The sequence below is a fragment of the Gadus morhua genome, chromosome 15, assembly GCF_902167405.1.
Source record: "Gadus morhua chromosome 15, gadMor3.0, whole genome shotgun sequence".
NCBI classification, from domain to species: Eukaryota; Metazoa; Chordata; class Actinopteri; order Gadiformes; family Gadidae; genus Gadus; species Gadus morhua.
In genome coordinates, this window is record NC_044062.1 from 18,894,078 (window position 1) to 18,916,151 (window position 22,074).

The following is a 22,074-nucleotide window of genomic DNA, read 5'->3' on the forward strand; positions in this document are numbered from 1 at the left end:
TTAAAGTTTGCACAGAAATCTCAATCACATTACCAGACAGAGCTCTGGTACAAAATAACAAATTATTTAAAGGGATAAACAAAGATATCTATAAATAGCTGTTTGCCTGTTTTACCCAGATTAAGACAAGTTATTTAATTCCAAAATCATCAATGTGCGGTCAGATGGGGAGTTCTCTGGGTTAGTGTTGGCTTTCCGTTCGTAGCTTTTATTGACTTGCAGAGTTACATTAGCCTAGCTCCTGTTCATGTGAGGGGAATGCAGTTGTCTGCCTTGTGCATGAAATTTGCTACATAAATAAAGTTGACTTGACTTGTAATTATTTTCCAAAGATTTATACGTGTTCCAAATAGTCAATTACTCAAAATGGATGCCATTAATAACCCAACAACATTGTAATTTGTAACACTGCACTGTTTTTGGCGCAGTGATTATTTGTCTACCTGTGAGGCACCGCTGAAAAGAAGCAACAGATTCTATAATTGCACTAGTTGCAAAAATAGTACCGAATTATGTGTGTGTTTGTAGACAAACTACAATCTTGTCAGGTTTTTACTGGCACTCCCTTTTTTGAGGGTTCTGAATTGAGTGAATATTCAGAACACTCTGTATGTCAATGGAATAGAAAGCAAACGCTAACCCAGCACTCTCCCCTTCTAGACGCACAATGATGAAACACATGATGGTAAGACAGGCCAACGCCAATTAACAGCTATAATTAACTTAAAATAATTGAGGACCACATCTAGACCATTTGTTTAATAAACTAGGTTTATCTAAGATAATTGTTAACATATCTAACTAAAAGACGCATGGCATTTGACAGTGTGTTGTATTTTTTTTCTAAGAACGTCCACACAAGTCACCGAAAACGATCAGCAAAAGAGCAGTAGTCTACCTTGCGCTGAATGGACCCCATGCGTGCACACTTCCCGTCCACCGCCTGGTAGGTGAGCCACAGGCCGGAGGTTACATGCTGGATGTAGCAGCTTGAGTCTCCATACTTGATCTCTGCTGTGCCCATGCCCTCAACATCCTTTTTAGAGCATGGTTGAGCCTTTTCCTAGATACATAAATGAATACTTTATTGTTTGTCAGTAGCAAATGGACATAAGTTAAGGTCAAACTAGGAGGGGATTAGGTAAACACAATTTATCTGAAAATGCTATGCCAAACAATAAAAAGGCAAACAACATAAAGTATAGTTGAGCGTGTGACCTCTGACCTTCGAGGGTTGGAAGCAGAAAGAGGAGGTGCCGACGTCAGCTCTGTTGCGCTCCACCAGATGAAGGCCGCCTTCCTCCGTCAGCCCCAGGTATCTCCCGGTGGTCAGGTGGCGCAGGCGGAAGGGCTGGCCCCAGCGGGCGTGGCTCCCGCTCCACCTGTTAAGAAGCGGAACAACCAACAACAAAACAACAACAATGTCATGTTGTTCTTTTTGTTGTGAGTTGTATTGCATTTTTTTAATTGCAGAATACTTACTTTTAATTGCAGTCTTTCTTAAGATCATCATATCCAAAATATAATCGTGGGTACTTTTGCGCACTTTTTTATTACTATTAATTGAAGGAGACTTGTATATTCGCTCCCCTCTCAATGACGATAGTGGGTGCAGGCTACCTTGCAAGGCGAATGCTAAAATATGTGATGGTTCACAGGCAAAAAGCGAGAGGCGGTTGCAAGGAGTTTAAAAGGAGTTGCAAAGAGTCTGTGCATATCTCATGTTTGAACTGAAGAACAGCATGCTTCAATAATAAATAGCTCCGTGAAAATAGTTCCAAAAGTACATTCTAGTGATTAAATGTTTTTAACACCAGTCCACAGCGCCTGTTGTTTCAAAGAGGGACCTCTATGGCGTTGCCGTGGGGAAAAAGCAATGCGATACAGAGATACTGTCTTCAGAATTAGTAACAGATTCTAACAGGACAACAAAATTATGATATAACCCTTATTATTTTAGGACAAAACAATACATATTTTACGCTTTTTCTTGTCAGCAGACGAAAAAGTACCATCACAATAGCTAAGCCAATACAGATTGAACACCCCAGTGTGGGCATAACATTACATATACAAATAATAATGGGGTCATTGCTAATACTACTTACATGACACGCAGAATCTCCAGTCTCCAGAGGGAGCAGGCCTGGCTGGACACTGAGCCAATCCCATAATGGATTGTTCTGGATGCACACAAACACACACACACACACACACACACACACACACACACACGCACACGCACACGCACACACACACACACACACACACACACACACACACACACACATATAGAAATGATATGAACAATAAAGTAGCTCTAAATATCCTTGCTGACACAGTAAACGTTGTCTTCAGTGTGGATGGGAGTGGAAGTTAAGGGTTAGGCCTTCGACCTTAGCCTCCCGACTGACCTTTGCAGCTCCTCTCCATACTCTCTGGAGGGCAGGGTGAGGCAGGCGTCGCTGTGTCCGTGAAGCAGCCGCAGTGTGTCTCCTCCTTTCAGGTAGCCTACAGGTACCAACCGAGACCAGAGACCAGAGTCAGGCTATTGTTTTCAGGTAACCAACAGGCACCAGCAGAGACCAGAGACCAGAGACCAGAGTCAGGCGTATGTTTCAGGTAGCCTACAGGCACCAGCAGAGACCAGGGACCAGAGTCAGGCTAAAGCCTTCAGGTACCCTACAGGTACCATTAAAGATCAGAGACCAGAGTCAGGCTAAAGCCTTCAGGTACCCTACAGGTACCATTAAAGATCAGAGACCAGAGTCAGGCTAAAGCCTTCAGGTACCCTACAGGTACCATTAAAGATCAGAGAACAGAGTCAGGCTAAAGCCTTCAAGGACCCTACAGGTACCATTAAAGAACAGAGACAAGAGTCGGGCTAAGCCTTCAGGCAGCCTTCAGGCACCAGCAGAAACCAGTCAGGCTAAAGACTTCAGGCAGCCTTCAGGCACCACCAGAAACCAGTCAGGCTAAAGACTTAAGGTCGCCTACAGGTACCACCAGAGACCAGAGACCAGAGACCAGAGTCAGGCTAATGCCTTCACGTAGCATACAAGTACCAGCAGAGACCAGAGACCAGAGTCAGGCTAATGCCTTCACGTAGCCTACAAGTACCAGCAGAGACCAGAGACCAGAGTCAGGCTAATGCCTTCACGTAGCCTACAAGTACCAGCAGAGACCAGAGACCAGAGTCAGGCTAATGCCTTCACGTAGCATACAAGTACCAGCAGAGACCAGAGACCAGAGTCAGGCTAATGCCTTCACGTAGCCTACAAGTACCAGCAGAGACCAGAGACCAGAGTCAGGCTAATGCCTTCACGTAGCATACAAGTACCAGCAGAGACCAGAGACCAGAGTCAGGCTAATGCCTTCACGTAGCATACAAGTACCAGCAGAAACCAGAGACCAGAGTCAGGCTGAAGCTTTCAGTTAGCCAACAGGTACCACCAGAGACCAGAGTCAGGCTGAAGCTTTCAGTTAGCCAACAGGTACCACCAGAGACCAGAGTCAGGCTGAAGCTTCCAGGTAGACTGCAGGTACCACCTGAGACCAGAGTCAGACTAAAGCTAACGTATAATGGGATAAAGCTGTTTAATGTGAAATCTGCAGTTATAATTGCGATAGGTAAAGATGAATAATTAAACATCTGAGAGTAGTACTGATGAGAAAAATCAGTGGAAGGATAACCTCAGTAAGCCATCATCAAACTCTGTGTAATGCATAATTATAACGGAGGAGATTTCCTTCTTTCTTTCGTCTTCCAATTTACTGAAATAGCGATGGAGCAATTAGTTTGCTCTATTCACAGACCGCAGACGTTCTGCAACAGGGCGACACGCTGGGATTATTGATTCGTTAATCAGAAGTTTGGTTCTGTCGGCGGTGATAAGGAGAAGAAAAATAGGGTAAACCGTGCCTTGAGCCACTCCACCGGCAGAGCAGACCGGCGCCACGCTCCACAGAGTCTGCTGGAAGGCTGCGTCCACCACCACCCTCCCACTCTGCCTGTTGTCCAGCGCAGTGCCATAGGACAGGTGCTGAAGGAGACCAAAGACCATTACAACATGTTCATCACCATACCAAGCACTGTGCTCAACCCCATTCAAACTTGAATTGCACCAATCAAAGACTGGGAAACTCAACTAGGATATTTTGTTAGGTTTTGTCATCCTGATGAGCGTTGCTGCACTGTGCCACGCACCAAAAGTTGAACACATGAAAACTTTTATGTGCCTGGCAAAAAAAAATTAAAAACACGTGATGCATCACAACACTACCCTGATCAGATAGCACACAACTAGGTTAAAAACTCATCTTCATGCGTTCCTAATCACCACTTAATTAGAATCAGGGCTTCAGGACCATTTCTATGACCTGCAGATTTGAGCTGGCAACTCCAACTTAAAGATAAAGATAAATAGACTTTCTTAAACACTAAAAAAAGGTAGTATAAAAAAGGCATTTGGGTTTAGGGTTAGGGTTAGCAGCTATTTCAATGTTAAAACAAGTGAAAAGTACATTCAAAAGCTAAACATTGACTTAATAAGGGGATGCAGATTTAATAAACACAAAAAGATATTTAGACGACTGTGTTTTTTTCTTTTCTTGGTGGCATGACATCCATCCTCGTGCAAAGCTCTAATTCTGCTGTGCGGTTTCATTTATGCTTGCACAATGAACAGACCACCTCTTAAGCATTGTAATGATCTTAGGCCCAATGATTCGATCTCTCATTCTTCCAAAGCCACGTCTTTGGAAACTTGGCTTGGCTCAGCCAACTTACATTACCACAGGGAAAATTCTTAACCGTGACAGACCTATTTATAACACTACAGATTCAAGGTTCAGTTTAGAATAGTTTTTAGGTTCAGCTCTGCTTCTGACCCTAATTGACTGGTTCACCTGATGATGACAAAGAGCCTTGTCCAGCAAATACTTACATTTACAGAAAAAAGATTAAGCATAACAAATATAAAGCATTGTATATTTTCACTTCTGCCTGGAACTGAGAGAAGCTTGGCTTTTAGTATTCTTATAGTGTTTGAGTAAGTACGACATCATTGTGTTTGAGTTAATATGGTATCGGAATAGAATTTACATGTCACTGTTTGACCTCTATAAATACATTACTCTGACGTTTGACCTTTTCAAATGCATCCACTTACCAGGTATCTCTCTGAGGAGATACTGACCAGTATGAGGTCATCTCCAACACGCACCTTCTCGCCCTCTGACCTCTGCATGGACGCTGGGTGGACAGTCCACCAGCATGACTCACCTATCACACATACAAACAAACACACACACACGCACACACACACACACACACACACACACACACACACACACACACACACACACACACACACACACACACACACACACACACACACACACACACTCACACAAACGGACACACATACACATACATAGACGTCACTCTGCTGCAGCCGGGTGTAAAACTCCTCATGGAAGTGTCGTGATTATCCAGTTTGAAATGCTTTATTGCAATAAAAATATTACCTTCTTTATCTTCTTGCAGACCAACATCAAATGCAAGCTTATCAGTTGAAGACAGAGAAGAGGACAAACAGCTGAGATACTGTGGGTAAAAATAAAGGGTTAAATCAAGTGGAAGCTTTTAGAACTCTCCATGATGCATAAGATTTGAAGTGCAATTAATTAAATAATGACTGCTTTCCATACATAACACAACATGCATCCATTAACATAATCTATATGCCTCACCATGCCACTGTATGAATGTCGGAACAACACCGCCTGGCCATACAACAGTGTTCGATGACAGTCTGGGACTGCCTGGAAAAACAATGGTCATCACTGTACCGTCTTATTTATCAAGGGGGCATTTATGAATTAGCAAGACAGTTAAACACAGAGAAGAGGAGAGGAGGAATGAGAAGGAGAGAAAAAATAGAGAGGAACGAGGAAAAGAGAAGAATGAGGAATAAGAATTTAGCAAGGAAAAGAGAAATGGATAGAATAAAAGGAGAGTGAAGAGACACTCTTACCCCTGCGGTGGGGTCCTCCCTAGAGGCCAGCATCTCTTGAAGGGCTCGGACAGAGAGGCACTGGGCCAGAACAAATACACACACAGAGAGGTCCGGTGGTACATTCTGGAGTATATATAGAAAAATAAAAGGAAGCGAGGTTAATACAAATATTATTATGACTTGCAGATTATGACTATCTGCATAAATATACAACTTAGACATTTACACTTCTAAATGATTCATTATTGACTTAAAATGTTTCTTGATAATTAATAATCATATAACTATTAACAATTTCCTTAACTGTGGTGCAGTCGGAATTATACCTCTACTCATAATAAATATGTAATAGGTTATTCAAAGGTAACACATTTCCTAATTAACTGTTTAATGAATTAATTTATTAATTTGTAATCTGCTTGCTGCAGCATTCCCTTTTCTATCAATTTTTCTAAAATTTCTAATTGTTGTTTTGTTCCTGGAGAGTAGTACTGCATGTTCTGCGTTATTAGTTAGTCCTGGTGTATCTCTGTTGGAGAGGAGATGTTTTGGTCCGCACCTTGCAGTTAGAGGTGGGCTCCAGACCACAGAGTCTGCAGCCAAAGCCTTCAGCCGCCAGACACAACTTCAGCTGCTCCTGCTCAGAGCTGAAGGTGCTCTGCAACACCACCTCGTCCCCCTGACATGGAGGCACACACAGACGACCAGCGCGCACACACACACACACACACACACACACACACACACACACACACACACACACACACACACACACACACACACACACACACACACACACACACACACACACGCAAACAGACACGCACACACACAGACACGCAAATACAAACAAACACACAGACAAGTACACATGCAGACACGCAAACACACACATACAGACAAGTGCACGTGCAAACACATATACAAACACACACACACACACACACACACACACACACAAACACACACACAAATGCATAAAGAGATGCCCATACAAGTCTCTCCCACACGCACACACACACAGAAATACGTGAAGACACAAATGTCAGATAAACGCACATGCACACAGACGCACAGATATACACACAAACATTAATAAAGATCACTGCTTGAGCCAAAATCAACATAGAAGCCACAGGTTTGAAGAAGCACAAATGCATAGACACATCAGCCGTGAAAGCTAGCTCGACTCCTTTTCATTCCTATCCTGGACAGATATCCAAGTCAACAGAATGAGCCGTTTCCACTGTCTATTTAAGGAGATTCTGGATGCAAAGGTCAGATGACTGCTTTCCACAGTCAAACCAGACCACCAACACCTCTGCAACCAGGCTGCATGGCACTATGTTGGGACAGTAGTGCAGTGCCGTGCCTGACCTTACGTTCACCTTCCCCTCCACTTCCCATATCAACGGAACCCTGGAGTCTGTCAGTCACACATCATCATACACACAGACAGTAAGGGGCCTTCTCAGTGCCAGTGGCTGGAGCTGACAGTGGTTACGTTGCATTTACTACTGTGTCGTTCGCTAATGACGTTCCCTAGCATGTTTACAATGCTTTGACAACGCTAAAGTGACTTTGGCAGGAATGTTATACAAATTGATGATGAACTGCTGTAAGGAATTGTAATCTGAGACTTAACCTCTCAGATCAACTAAATTAATTGACAGAAAGGTTCATGCTCATGTAAACAATAACTGTGAGTGCTAATAGAATGTTACCACCGAGATGTTGTTTGATGTGGTGTGTGTGTGTGTGTGTGTGTGTGTGTGTGTGTGTGTGTGTGTGTGTGTGTGTGTGTGTGTGTGTGTGTGTGTGTGTGTGTGTGTGTGTGTGTGTGTGTTTGCACATCAGTCACACGCTCACTCTGACAAGTCTTTATCATAGGGTATAAATAGCAAGATGTTATCGAGTACTCTAAACACTGGAACAATGATAACATGATAAAACAATCTCTAGTCTGGAAAAAACACAAAATAAGAAACACCTTTTAAAAGGTTTAATATGCTAACACAATATAGTAAAGTATTGTATAGTATCACAATGTGCAGAAATAGAGTAATGTTGCATGATACTTAACATTTAAACCTATAACAGTTGTACTAGTGTTAATGCAGCATGCATGTGATTTAACTTACAGTAGCCCACTAGCATACAGTGCATTTGTCAACAATAAAATATGTAATGAAACAGAAAATATAAGCTAGCCCATCCTTTCTAACCTAATGAATGTATTGGTTATTAAAGTAAATAAAAAAATGGTTTCAGTTCTTAATTTAATAAAGACAGCCGCATCACAAGATAACGATAGCGAGCCGGCATGTGTGCTACAGTCGTTTGGATGGAAACCATCATAAAAATACACGCTAAATGATTTAATAAACCAGAGACACAACTGAAAACGGCCTTACCGTGCGCAGAAACTGAATTTCCTCTTCGTTTTCTCTGGCCTCAGTCATTTTAACCAAGGAACAAATAAAGCAGCCGAAGTTAAAGGGAGTTTTGAAGGAGAAGGAGACGGTGAAAGTTTGGAGCGCAGCTCGCGGGATGCTCAGCAGTGGGCGGAGCCTAAATTATAATAACATACAATTTGCATAATGAGGAAAGTTCCTCGAGAGCACAACTTAATTTGGTGCAATTAACAAAACAACCTCCAGGACGTTAATACTCCGTATCGTCACTGTATCTCACTGTACTCCGTACAGTGACATTTAAGGACCTACACAATTCCTAATGAATATTTAATGTCCAGTGTTCACCATTTTTTTCATTTATCTCTAGAGCTCTAGTGAAATGCAACTAATAAACAAGCATGACATTTTTTTCAGTTAGTTTTATTGAATGCATACCCTCTTCAGTACAATTTTCATCTCCCTACTTTGCCAAAGCCAACAATTAGACTACTAAAATTATTTAATTTTCTATCCACCAAATTACCTACTAGAAATTCCACAACACGGCTGTATTCGTCATTCAGAAAAGGTCAAATTCTTCTAAAAGTTAACATTCTGTAGCTTGAGGATACATCATTGAGAGAAGCTTCGAGTGCTACAGATATCCAGCTGTTCTAAAACATTCTGATCGTGACAAGATAGTGTCTAACATTTGTGGTGTATTTATTTATTGCATATTTTTTCATGTTGATTGCGTTTGGCATTGTATTTGCAAAAAATAAGGCTTTTCAACCGGACCTGAAAAAACTATAATTTAAAGCAACTGAAAAATGAACTTGCATTAAACCAAAAATAATTTATAAAATCGTGACGCATGTTTGGATGCGAATGGAATTGAACATTTTTGTAGTATTTAATAATTTAATTAATTTAAGGGGCAACGTGATTCAAAAAAGAACATTCAATCCAATTTCATAATGTGCATCATGATTGTAGACCAACATACAAATATCAATGGATGACACCACAAGCAGATTTCCTTTCAAACTCAAACTCATCTGCTATTTTCAACAAAAAAAAAATCATCAAAAAAAGGAAGAGTCCACCCACGAGGAGGGGGGGGGGGGGGAAATAAAACCATTAGCAGAGTAGATTGGTGGGGTTAAAGGTCGCTCTCCCCATAAAGCGCAGTGGAGAAGGCAGTGTAGTCTAGCGCCCCCGGTGGCGCCCCAGGGCACTTGTAGGGAGGCATCCTCATGATGCAGTACTCCGCCTGGTCAGGGGGCAGCTCCCTCCTCAGCTCCTCCACAAGGATATAGGGCTGGGACAGAAAGGGAGTAAATGAGCTAGCATGAGATACCATGAGATAATGGGATACCATGACATAGCATGAGCTAGCATGAGATAGCATGAGATTGCATGGGTGAGGGAGGTTCCGCAGAGCTAACCAAAGCTAAAGAAATACAGTATACTGTGTGAAGGGAATATGATGAGGGTAGACATTTTATAGACAACATGAACAAACCACTTTATTACTGTATTATTTACAATGATATTGGCTCACTCAAAAAAATAAAAAATAAATAAAATAAATTAGAATAAAATAATGACTGAATCTCTGGGAACCATCGAAATGATGGACTCGATGAGGACTCGATCCAAGTATTTCTGCCACTTTGTTCCGAACATCTTCTTTACATCTCCTTTAACAGGCTTCTTGCAAATATCAAATTCTAGAAGCAAGATATGCCGTTTTTAATATATTGCATTGTCTTTAAATCTTGAATATAATTAACCTAACATAACACAACATATGGAGTGTGAATCACATTTGCAGTGTGACATAATAAATAAATAAAACAGATTTTCTTAATGTATCAAAGCACATGAGGCGGAAAAATCTTATTTGCATGCGTCAGAGCCTGGCACACTGGTTTGGGCTTTAATCTGAAGAAAAACAATTGTGGTATTTCACCATCCGAGTCGTTCTTCAGAAGAAAAGGGAAAACTAGACAGATAGAATAGGCAAAACCAAACCCATCTACCTTGTCAGTTGCCAGGATCCTGAAGGAGGCCACGACCTGGTCAGCAGTGTCTGTGTCAGCGGTTTCTCTGGTCATGAAGTCGATGAAGGACTGGAAGGAGACGGCTCCGGAGGCATTGGGGTCCACCAGCAGCATGATACGGGCAAACTCCACCTCTCCCTGTTAATAAGTTATCAGGGGTAACAGGTGCATTGGTTTTAGAAACACAACAAACCATTTTTAGATCTCGAAATTGTTGTACCCTAGCAACACCATGCTCTTACCAGATCGTAACCCATGGAGATGAGGCAAGCTCTGAAATCATCTGTCTCCATGGCTCCGTTCTTCTTCTAATAGCGAAAGTTCAGATGTGTTAACTGTTAGCGTTAAGAGCATTAGTGACTTGGGAGAAGTCAGACAAGTTTAGGTAAACAGAATGAAACCTAACAAATATATAACCTAAACCTATAGAAAGAAAAACAAAAATGATGTCACAGTTATAAGATGGAGAATATTTTTAATTCGTACAAAATAGGTTACACACGTAATAAAAAATACTTCTGAATAGTGCTTGTTTTTTTATCTGCCCAGATCAACATTGCTCCTCTACAGCAAATGAATACTCATTTCATTTCTTACATACCATAAGAATCTAACCCTGGGCCAATATCTTCAAGGAAACATTAGGCCCTCTCTTGCCATCTTGTTGATCTCCTTATATACATTGGAGTGAGAGCCGCAGCACCCTACCCTGTCAAAGTGACTGAAGGAGGAGCGGAACTCGTTCATCTGCTGCTGGCTGATGCCCTTGGCGTCCCGGATCAGGACCTGGGTCTCGATCTCGTTGATGGTGCGGGCGACGGTGGTCAACAGCTGCTCCCAGCCCACCCGTATGTGCTGTTTGAGCGCAGGGTTCAGAGGTCAGATGAAGACACGTATTCCTCCATGTATTTCCTCCTGTATCCCTCCAAAGAATTGCTACACCGAAATAAGAGATGTTGATGATGCTAGAGTGCAGACTGCCTGCATCTGAATATATGCACATATTCAGACCCCATTGATAGTTTGTGGACGGTGATTGAGGACTTCTGAGGTAAAAAACGAATCCAATAAATCATTAATTAAGGATGGCTGCTCTTTTTTCCTCTGAGGACACGTGTATGCGAAACACTTGTGTTCTATACTAGACTTGTACTTGCTAATTTAAAGAAATAAAGAACGAGACGGGCACTGTAAGTTCAATAGACGTGGATCACTGTATTCTTCTCCTTTCACTCTACATCAGACTACACAGTATCAGTAACACTGGGTAAGTGCGCCCCTCTGATGTGTGGTGGAATAACAGGAACACCACATAATAGGACTGAATACACAACAACTTGCTAATATATATTTTTTATGTACTGCAATTCTAGGTATAGATTGATGGAGCTGCCAAGGACTTAAGTAGCTTTACTAAATTAAAGACTAGGTGGAAAAAAAGTGTGCGTGCATGTGTGTTAACGAAACTGTCTTGGGTGTTAGTGTACCTCCATGGTGTAGTTGGTGTGTTTGTTATCAAACACCAGCGACTCTTGGATGAGCTGGTGGTCTCCCTCCAGCTTGTCAATGTTGGGTTTATAAGCAACAATGATGTGCTCAAACTGCTTCAGCTGGGTCATCTGGTCCTCCAGGGCTCCCATCTCCAGGGAACAGCGGCCAACCTCCTGCCAAGACAGCATAGGTGACGTCAACCCTTTTTGACACGTCAATTAATGATACAACTGGTGAAGTTCCACCTTCATCAGAAAGAAAGAAAGAAAGAAAGAAAGAAAGAAAGAAAGAAAGAAAGCTGATTTTCTTCGTGCTTGGGCTCAGTTTTTTTCTGGCTTATGTCTTAAGACCTAGCCTGGGAACCTGACAAATCATATTTCATTTGCTCTGCAGAAAAGGTCTGGCTCCCCTCCCATACAAAACCTTTTCTTCCCGGTACGAGCTAGACTGACCAATCACAACTGTTGGTCTAAAATTAGGTGCATGAGGGCATTTCAAAGATGGATAACTTTTTTCTGTTGTAAAATAAGTTATTCACCAAGGAGTCTGTTGATTCCACTTTCAAGATAAAAATAACAGGAGGGTATGTATTTCACAAAAGGAAGAACAAACTACTACAAACAAAGACTGGCTCACTGACGCACACCCATCTCGTTGATGTGATTGGTCGTCAGGCTTGGAAAGCAAAAATGAGCAGAGAAGTTCTTGACTAATTCTAGTTTTCAATTCGTCTGGCGATGCCAGGTGGCTGAAGACCCACCTCCATCCTGGTCTGAATCCACGGTCCAATGAGGTTAGCCTGGGCCGCAAACTGTCGTCTCAGCCTTTCGTTGGCATGCTGGCGCGCCATCTCTTCCTGTAGGGAGCCATCCCTCCCAGGAACCAACTTCTTGATCTAAACACACAGGCACATGAGACATTGTTGAGGAAGGCAGGTTTCTTTAGAGGAAAACAAAAGTCTGTATTTTAGTTTAATAAAATGCAGCAAACTTTGGAGTGAACTACAACTCTTCCAAGATATATAATTGTTTAATAATTATAATATCCCTAGCATTACTGACCATATGAAATGCCAATTGACATAGATCCACCTCAGTTTCATTACTTTTTTTGATGCCATACATGCAGACAATCAATCAATCTACACATTTCTATACTAACTAAGTCCCCGCTACCTTGTCCCACTTGTTCATGAGATCCTCCATGGTGATGGTACAGTAGGGGTTGATGTCGCTGGCCTTGATGCTATAGCTCTGGGAGATCTTCTGCACCTCGTTCTGGATCCCCACGATGGCCTGCCGCTCTCCGTCCGCCTCGGGGAGGGTGGCCTTGAACTGCTCGTGGGCTGCAATGAGGCTCTAGAGAGGCAAGGGGAGGAAGACGAAGGAAGGCTTGACCAAAACACAACCGTGACTCATGCACCATGACCTTGAACAACAGGTTTAAATCTCCTCAGAAAGAAGAGTCACGTATGCACTTTCGTGACTTGCTGTAGTGTTTTATAAAAGAGGAAAGTGACTTCCCATGAGGAATACTCTTAACAGGGATATAAAACAGGGAGGATAAACAAAAGTGAATACTCATAAAAGTATACCTAGAATGAACTGGTGGTAAGGCAATACACACACACCAAAAATCAAGAGTGAGCAGATTTATTGGACAGTGTTTGGTTCCTATGACATACCTGGACCTCTTCGATGGTGTGCACGATAAACATGTCCTGCAGGTCCTCCATGGCTCCCTCCATCCAGTTGTTAAATGGAGCCGTTCTCTTCGCAAACTCAAGGAACAACTGGTCTATGGTATCCAGCAGCTTCTCTGTCCGCTGAGGATCACCAGAGACAAGGCCGTAAAAAAACCACCTAAACAAACACCTTTTCGCAAATGGAGCCCTAGTGGTGCAGTGTTGGGAGTTGTGTATACATGACATGGGTATGAAACAAATGCATGGAAACAGTTACATTAGATACAGTACACTAATAATAGACTTGCATGGTCCACTTTAATGACATTCATTACTGGAGGCGATGAGGACAGATCTAAATATCAGCCGAGACTATTCTGAAAAGCAACATCCCCTTCACCTGTTTGGATGGCTAATCCTGGATACAACTCATTGTTAGCCTCGTTGACCCCCGCTGCCCAGAGATTGGCACACATCTGAGATGCGGCCAACCAGCAAGGGCTTCCAGCAGAGGGAGATTTACAGAAAGTAGGCCCCTGTGCTTGTCACTCACTCAGGCTAATCCCACACACTGGGCCAGGGCCGCCGTGCCACCAAGGATCAGAGCAGCTCAGATGTAGTGGCCAGTGGGCTTTGATCCAGACACATCCAGGACAGACCGTCCCCAGACAGCCCCCCGCTGCTACACCCCCCCGATCTAGGTTAAGGGGGCTTAAGGCTGTGGGAGGGAATCCATTTATCCCCACATGAATCAAGTCATGCCTGCACCATTTACACCTAGAATCTGGCCGGCATGGAGTGAAGCCTTTTGTATGGTTTAGTTGACTGGGTCAAGTTCGTATAGGGAGGAGATCACATAAAAGCAAACGCTTTTAATGAATAGTTTGTCATGTGTTCTTAAATCCAGATAATGTTGCACATTGAAATTAATTTCCTCCTCACCTCCAGTGCTTCCCGCCTCTTCTGAGTCAACGTTCCCAGCTGGTCCCATAGGTCACAGATGGCCTGGCAGCGCTGGTTAACAGCAGCCACATCATGGTAGTCTAGTTCACTGAAAACACAGCATAACAATGCTTTAGTTTACATCTGGCCAGGGTGGAGGGCCGTGACATTAACAAATTGCTGTTGAACTGTATACAATTATTGATATGGGAATAATCATTTAAATAGATTAGCCCATAGTATGTGGCATATAAACTGCATAGAAAATAAAAATGAATTGAAAAGCCAGGTTGATCAATATTTTATTCTTTCCAAGTAAACAAGCAGGAAACAGTGACAAGTCATTTCCTGTAGACAGACAACAGCCAAGCAATGAAACTCCCCTTCATTGAGACATTCCTTCGGCTGTTTTTTACTGGTAACAGCACCATCAATATAGCGGCTATATTGAGTCTGTATAGCTGTGGTTCACATCAGTACAAGCCGTGTCGCCATTTCTGCAGCTCCTCCCGCTCATTCTTGCCTTCTGTGTACTCTGACGCGTAGTGTTCCATCGTTCCTGGATATAGGAGACCCCTCTTGTAGAGGAGCAAGAAGTGGCGGAGCGAAGACAGGACTGTAGGGTTACCATCATCAGCAGACAACGCTGGGTCGGCCGGCTCGTCACCTACTGATCTAGCCGTCTGCCCTTCTTCCGTCTGTCTGGCAGGCCTGAACCCCCGTTCCTGGGTTTCCCCTTCGAAATGTCCCCCTTCATACAAGGCCTCAATGTTGGTCAGCTCGCCCGGCTGGAAGCCATACGGTGTTGACGTCGGATCGTCTACGTAGTTACGTTCTTGCGTTTCACCTTCTGAATGCCCATCTTCATGGATTGCTTCAGAGCGCAGTAATTCACCAGCTTGGAACTGTTGTTTCGGAAGACGGATGGTGCCGGTATCTGTAGTCCGAGGAACCCACCCAGAAGAAGCACCACCACCACCACCCAGTGAAGCTACTGGAGAATGGCTATAGCTTTCTTGGTAACCTTCAGAACCACCAAATCCATCATAACCGTCTACAGGATCAAGGGGGAAGTAGCCACCATTTTGGGTTTCATATCTAGGGTCAGAATAAGAACTTTTAGAATAGCCATTGTTGTAGCTTCGAGAAGAGTCCATGTTGGTGAAGGGGCCATCAAAATCAGCCTCATTCAGATTCCATTCTGTAAGAGGATAGAGACAATTAAGTTAAAGTCAAACAGGGCCATTGTTTCAATGTTGGAAAAATAAGGCATATTTATTATAATTACCATTTTTAAGAGGGTAGCTATGGGCCAGGCGTCCAAACACCGCAATTAAAAGCCACGTGCTGGAAATATATACATTTTGAAGAGTATAGTATTTGAATAAGAATAGTTAAGAAATATCACAAATATTAAATATCACAGTACATAATAAACTGATTAAAAGTACTGCTTACCTTAATATCCACAGAGACATTATGCCACCAAGATACAACGCTGCTGGAAGCCCAACTTAAGTGGATCATCTTAACATGAACCAGGAAGTTGTCTTTGTCCAATCAAAGTGCAGCAAGGTAAAAGTAGACGCCTTGTTGTCGTTGATTACTAATTGATAAATTCTGGTTAGAAAAAAACATGTTACCTCAAATCACAATGAAGTGGCCTCAGTCCTTGTTTATGATTTCTTCGTTAGATATCATCAAACTAATTTGGTCATCTAAAATCTTGCCCTTGATATGCATATGATATGTAAACTCTGGCCATGCGATCATAATATGGAAAGTCAGATCAGAGGCAAATGACATCTGAATTGAGCATCCAGGCCTTCAATGTGACCGTAGCCCGGTATATGTTGTCTGGTCTGGCTGTGTGACCCCGCTGTGAACTCTCAAGTCTGAACGAATCTGTTGTTTTGCAGCTGGCTCCTCTTCAGTGCCAGCAGTCACTAGTACAGCTGAACTAGACCCTTCTCTGCCTCTCACTCAACCTCCATTGGGAACAATCTGTTATCAGGCCTTTCATCCTAATCATCTGACAGAATTATATTTTTTGATGGTTGCTCTTCCAGATCATACCCATTATGTTCTTATCATACACAAATACCCTTTCTGGGCACAAACAAACAAACACAGACATGACTGAGAGTGCATGTACAGCCTTTATTGTGTGTGTGTGTGTGTGTGTGTGTGTGTGTGTGTGTGTGTGTGTGTGTGTTCGTGTGTGTGTGTGTGTGTGTGTGTGTGTGTGTGTGTGTGTGTGTGTGTGTGTGTGTGTACACACTGGGATGGAGCCAATTAGATCGTATTTATTTCACTCACTCTCTACTTGTTTTGACAATCACAGTTCAAAGAGTATTGCAACATAGGATGAAACCTCAAATAACACCTGCAGGCAGATGCAGCTGGGATTGTGCACTCTACACCTGAATGTTCCTTGACACGCCAGGCTAAAGTGATGCCCTCACCGGGAGAGAAGCTCAACGTAATGCAAAACATCGTCTCTCGATTCTTGTTGCTACAAAAGATGGGGGTTCTGCTGATGTTGAAGGGTGCTGTGAAGTTTGGGCTGGCATGGAATGCCCTACTTATTTCTCATTTAAAAAAACACAACCTATGTTTACTTGTGTACTGTATGGTGTACTGTATTGTATTGTATTGAATAACTGGTATTGTTTACAGAGAACCTAAATTTTTCGGTATGCTCATGAGCTTAAAGGGTACGCCGAGATATCTGTTTATTTGGGTTTGTTCAATTCTAAATACATTAATGTGCATCGGAGGAGAGTTTTCTGGGTAAGGGTTTGATTTACGTTAGCTAATATGATTGACTGGCAGAGTTACAGAGACATTATCTCCTCTTAATGTGGGTGGAATACACTTTTAATTACTTTTCAAAGGTTCCCAATGTGTTCAGAATATTCACTAACTTAAAACGAGTTTCAGTAACCAGAATGGAGTTAGACTACAAACACACCTTTGTTTGACACCTTTAATAAACGATGCCTGTGATGATGATACCCAGCAAGTAGCAGCTGATAATATAATCACTGCAACAGAGCATCACAGGTACCTAATGATCACAGCGCCGAAAATATTGCCGAATTATCTGTCTTTATAGACAAACTACAATGTCCCTGTACATTGACGAAATTGAATTCATCCAAAACATGGAAGTCTTCACCAAATAATAATAATATCTATATCTATATATCTCTTTTATAAATATATCTATATCTATATATATATATATGTTCAATATATATATATGTACTATAAATATTTTTATAGATACATGTATATATGTGTACTGTATATATATATATATATATATATATATATATATATATATATATATATATATATATATATATATATATATATATATATATATATATATATAGCACACATATATATTGAACAAAATTGGTACAAATAAAAATGATCACTGTCCTTTCATAACCCTGAAGTGAACAGGTAATTACTGTAATGAATGAGCAACCAGAGAGCTGGTGTCACACTAAATTTGTACCGGCTGTCAAATTTGTACCGGGCGGGTCATCCATACGTAATTCATTCCAAACCTGCCTGTCAGCAGATGATCGCGTCGTCCGTTGCCGGGCAGGTTTCAAAAAACATTCGCGCTCATGTTGCCAAAGACGAAATAACATAATACAGTTAACGGATCGCTAGATAACACTTGTTTTTACTGTATATTTGTATTGTATTTAATTGTTTGATAAAATTTAGCTAGTAAACTGAGTGTTTAAAGCGGGTTTCAAAAACATTCGCGCTCATGTTGCCAAAGACGAAATAACATAATACAGAAAACGGATCTAGATAACACTTGTTTTTACTTTATATTTGTATTGTATTTAATTTTTTTAATCAAATTTAGCAAGTAAACTGAGTGTTTAAAGCAAGTCAAGGACGAAATAGCATAATACAGATAACGGATCGCTAGATAGAAGGTTCGCGAATGTTCGTGAACCTTTCACGTCATTCGACGCGATCGTCCGTTGCCAGCCAACGGACGAAGCGATCATCTGTTGCCAGGCAGATTTGGAGTGGATTACGTATGGATGACGCGCCCGGTACAAATTTGGCAGCTGGTACAAATTTACGGCGACACCGGCACAAAAAGCGAAAAGCTGTCCTTATTCCTGGAGTACATACTTGAGCTCCTGTGCGATGGCGGCGATCTGCTCCACCCTGTCCTGGTGGGCTGCCAGGTCGCTCTCAAAGCCCTCGTGCCTCCTCAGCAGGGCTCGTATCTCTGTCAGCGAGGCCGTTTCATAGTCCTTCTCGGAGAGGATCTGCTCTTTGCCTACACGAGACGCAGGAGACATGCAGGACATTCAAATATAATGATGTCTTAGGCTAGCATTGGACATGTATTGTAGGGGGAGGACGTAACACACGGGGAAAAGTAGAGACAAAAAACCCCCGTGGGGGGGACTGACCGGTGGCCCAGGTCTCATGGGTGGTGGCCTTCTGCCTGAACTTTTCAGCCAGGTGGTCCAGCCTCTCCAGCCTGCGGATCTCTGTGAGCAACCATTCTTCATAGCCCTTCTCTGCCTGCTCCAGGCCCTGCCAGGCACTGGCTATGTCCTGGGTGAGGACACAACGCACACAGCCCATGCAACAGCTCATTCCAAACCCATGGGCTAAGAAATACGAGAGTACTCTGTTGTATGTGCATTGAAAACAATGTTACAACATACGGTTTGAAGATATGCAACTCCCCTATGTTATGCACACATCAATTCAAGATGCTTCAAAGCGATCAAATGGTCGTTTCAATGCGCACCAAGAATCCAATACAGTAGCAATCAGTGTGTGACTATGGATTGTCCATCAAGGCTGATGGGCTGTTGGGGGTGCTGGTAGGGGTGGGGGTGGTGTGAGGACTTGGGCCAGACTTACAGACACCATCTTCCCCTCAGAGGGCATGAAGGCGGGCCGGTTGCTGATGCGCAGCTTGGTCTGCAGGGTGTTGAAGCTGATTTCAAGCTGGCACTTCTCCTGCACCTTGGGGGGCTTGTGCATGCGCCGGTAGTCCCGGAAGTCCTCCAGCTTCCGCTGCATCTCGCTCATGGTCGTCTCCGCCGTGCGGTTCTCCAGCCAGGGGGTGGTGCGCTGGATCCACTCCAGTAGCTTTAGATGGAGGGAGGGGGAGGGTTGGAGGGAGGGAGGGAGGCAGGGTGGGAGGCAGGGTGGGAGGGAGGGAGGGAGGGAGGGAGGGAGGCAGGGTGGGAGGGAGGGAGGGGAGGAGGAAGGAAGGATGGAAGGGAGGGAGGGAGGGAGGGAGGGAGGGAGGGAGGGAGGGAGGGAGGGAGGGAGGGAGGGAGGGAGGGAGGGAGGGAGGGAAGGGGGATGAGGGAGCGAGGCAGGGAGGGTGGGAGGGAGGGAGGGAGGGAGGGAGGGAGGGAGGGAGGGAGGAAAGAGAAGAGGAGGATGGAAGGATGGAAGGGAGGGTAAGTATAGGACTTAATGTACACATCCACATATAAATGTTTGAGACCGAGTTTGCTGCTAGGAGCTTTTTATGGTTGAGGCTTTGTCTTAAGGCAATAGCGTCTGAAAATCAGTTTCTTACCTCACTTGCAAGTCGCTCGTACTCCTCCATCAGCTTCTCGTTCTCCTGGTTCACCCCCAGTACCTTGCAGATCCGGTTAGCTGCTGTCTCGGCCTGACCATGGAAACACAGAGAGAGAGAGAGAGAGAGAGAGAGAGAGAGAGAGAGAGAGAGAGAGAGAGAGAGAGAGAGAGAGAGAGAGAGAGAGAGAGAGAGAGAGAGGAATGATAAGGAATAGGCACTCATCCTCTTGATTTGAGGGAACCTTTGACACACTGCACTGAAATGAATCTACCATTTAGCTGACCCTCTATTCAAGGTGACCTAGAGTGATCTTGCAGAAACTGTTATCCAAGCTGGATAAGTTTGATTTTGTCTGTACATGTCATGTAGGAGCATAAACCTAGGCTTTAGTTGGTAGAAAACAACCACGTTTCAGCTGGGAGTCAAAACACCCTAACCACATGGTCCGCCCATCAGGGTGGTTAAACCGCCTTTTGTCATCTTATTTTCTACCTGCTCGGCTCCAGCGAAGGCGTGGTAGAAGCAGGACATGTAGGTCATGATGGCTCTCTCGTCAGGCTTGGGGGTGTTGATGATATCTGCAGCGTGGAGAATGTGGGGGTGACACAGAAGATGAGGTAAAGGAAAACTAGAACAAGGCAGGGTTGGAAGATGCATTGAAACCCCCGGGGGGAAGGTGAAGACAGCAGCATTAGTATATTTGGGTCCTACCCCGATGCTATTTCTGGGGGTTTGATACTTGTTAATTTGCTGCTGAGGAAAGTGGCAGGAGTCACGGAGGTTAGTGAGAGAAACTCTATCGGAAGGCTTTCATCGCAATGTAGGGCAGACTTTGGGATGGTTATTGTTTTGCACAATGTGGAATACATGCGGGGAAACAGATCATAAAATGAAGGAAACCCTGCTTTTTTGCTTCTTACTCTTACTTTGATTCCACCAGCATACATTTCTTTTTAAATTCCAATAGAATTAAATCATATTCAAATTGTAGCATTCATTTTTTTCTGTATTCTATAAGTATATGAGATAAAGACAACCACATATACACATTGAAAAGCATTGATAAAGTTTGATATGTGTTGTATTTATTTTTACCTAGGGACTGCATAGGTAAATTAACCTAAGGCTAACTCTGGTGCGATGCATAAAATGGTTACATTTATGTTTTACAGTTTGTTTAATTGCTTGAACAAATTTAGCAAAACTTGGCTCATTGTGTCAAAACTCAACACACAAGCAAATAAGACGCAACACTGAGATATAGTCCATTCACACCTATGTCAAATTGCAACTCTTCTATCGAAACCTAACCATCCTTTGTCAAAATATCACTCTGATGCAAAATCATGCACACTTGTATCATATGAATACACTTTCAGATCAGCAGCAATGATCTGTCTCTATGATCTGTCCTGTCCAGCTGCATCATGAAGTGCTTCTAGAAATGTGATGATATGTTGGGTATTGTAGGGACCTATTTTTGCATGATGGTGCAGTTACTCTCGAAGACTTATCGAGGCACACAATGATATATTTCCCCCGTGCTGCCCCGGGACGTGCACCATTGCCCTTTGGACTTTTTGTAGCTGGCTGATAGGTATTCAGTTTGGTAAGTAAGTATTTTCAGATGTGTATTTAAGTATTTTCAATTACCCAATTTGTTTTGCATTTTGAATAGATGTGTTTTCCCAATGATACACTGACTGCAAAGCAGCGCTTTTGTTTAAGGTATGGTTACATGTGTTTAAGGTATAGTAACAAAAACTTCAAGTTGTGTTACTTTGGTCTAAGCATGTGTCAATACTGTTGCAATTGGCAAAAACTGTAATTGCACATATTCCCTTCAAACAAAATTGTAATTGAATTTAATTGAGTT

The 22,074-nt window shown here is 42.9% G+C and overlaps 2 protein-coding genes and 1 long non-coding RNA gene across 4 annotated transcripts in view; all 3 read right to left on the minus strand.

The window, feature by feature from the left end:
* ryr2b (ryanodine receptor 2b (cardiac)) overlaps positions 1-8,577 on the minus strand; it is a 75,055-nt gene extending 66,478 nt beyond the window's left edge. The window contains exons 1-11 of the mRNA XM_030379776.1: positions 8,435-8,577; positions 6,580-6,699; positions 6,033-6,143; positions 5,755-5,826; positions 5,530-5,608; positions 5,172-5,284; positions 3,923-4,043; positions 2,415-2,511; positions 2,109-2,183; positions 1,226-1,382; positions 899-1,063 (exon numbers count right to left, since the gene is read on the minus strand). Of these exons, the coding sequence (XP_030235636.1) occupies positions 899-1,063; positions 1,226-1,382; positions 2,109-2,183; positions 2,415-2,511; positions 3,923-4,043; positions 5,172-5,284; positions 5,530-5,608; positions 5,755-5,826; positions 6,033-6,143; positions 6,580-6,699; positions 8,435-8,482 (1,158 nt within the window). The 5' untranslated portion in view covers positions 8,483-8,577. The remainder of the gene's footprint in view (positions 1-898; positions 1,064-1,225; positions 1,383-2,108; positions 2,184-2,414; positions 2,512-3,922; positions 4,044-5,171; positions 5,285-5,529; positions 5,609-5,754; positions 5,827-6,032; positions 6,144-6,579; positions 6,700-8,434) is intronic.
* A 264-nt stretch (positions 8,578-8,841) lies between these two features.
* actn2b (actinin, alpha 2b) overlaps positions 8,842-22,074 on the minus strand; it is a 21,822-nt gene continuing 8,589 nt past the window's right edge. For both annotated transcript variants that reach the window (XM_030378984.1, XM_030378985.1), the window contains 14 exons: positions 20,691-20,776; positions 20,196-20,288; positions 19,523-19,753; positions 19,060-19,207; positions 18,773-18,923; positions 14,600-14,708; positions 13,658-13,798; positions 13,149-13,331; positions 12,734-12,868; positions 11,970-12,146; positions 11,191-11,337; positions 10,725-10,790; positions 10,462-10,620; positions 8,842-9,737 (listed from right to left, as the gene is read on the minus strand). In XM_030378984.1, the coding sequence (XP_030234844.1) occupies positions 9,579-9,737; positions 10,462-10,620; positions 10,725-10,790; positions 11,191-11,337; positions 11,970-12,146; positions 12,734-12,868; positions 13,149-13,331; positions 13,658-13,798; positions 14,600-14,708; positions 18,773-18,923; positions 19,060-19,207; positions 19,523-19,753; positions 20,196-20,288; positions 20,691-20,776 (1,985 nt within the window). In that variant the 3' untranslated portion in view covers positions 8,842-9,578. The remainder of the gene's footprint in view (positions 9,738-10,461; positions 10,621-10,724; positions 10,791-11,190; positions 11,338-11,969; positions 12,147-12,733; positions 12,869-13,148; positions 13,332-13,657; positions 13,799-14,599; positions 14,709-18,772; positions 18,924-19,059; positions 19,208-19,522; positions 19,754-20,195; positions 20,289-20,690; positions 20,777-22,074) is intronic.
* Positions 14,884-16,675, minus strand: LOC115559866 (uncharacterized). Its single transcript, XR_003979635.1, has 3 exons — positions 16,058-16,675; positions 15,888-15,946; positions 14,884-15,800 (listed from the first exon to the last, which is right to left on the minus strand). It is a non-coding gene; the product is annotated as an uncharacterized LOC115559866 (long non-coding RNA).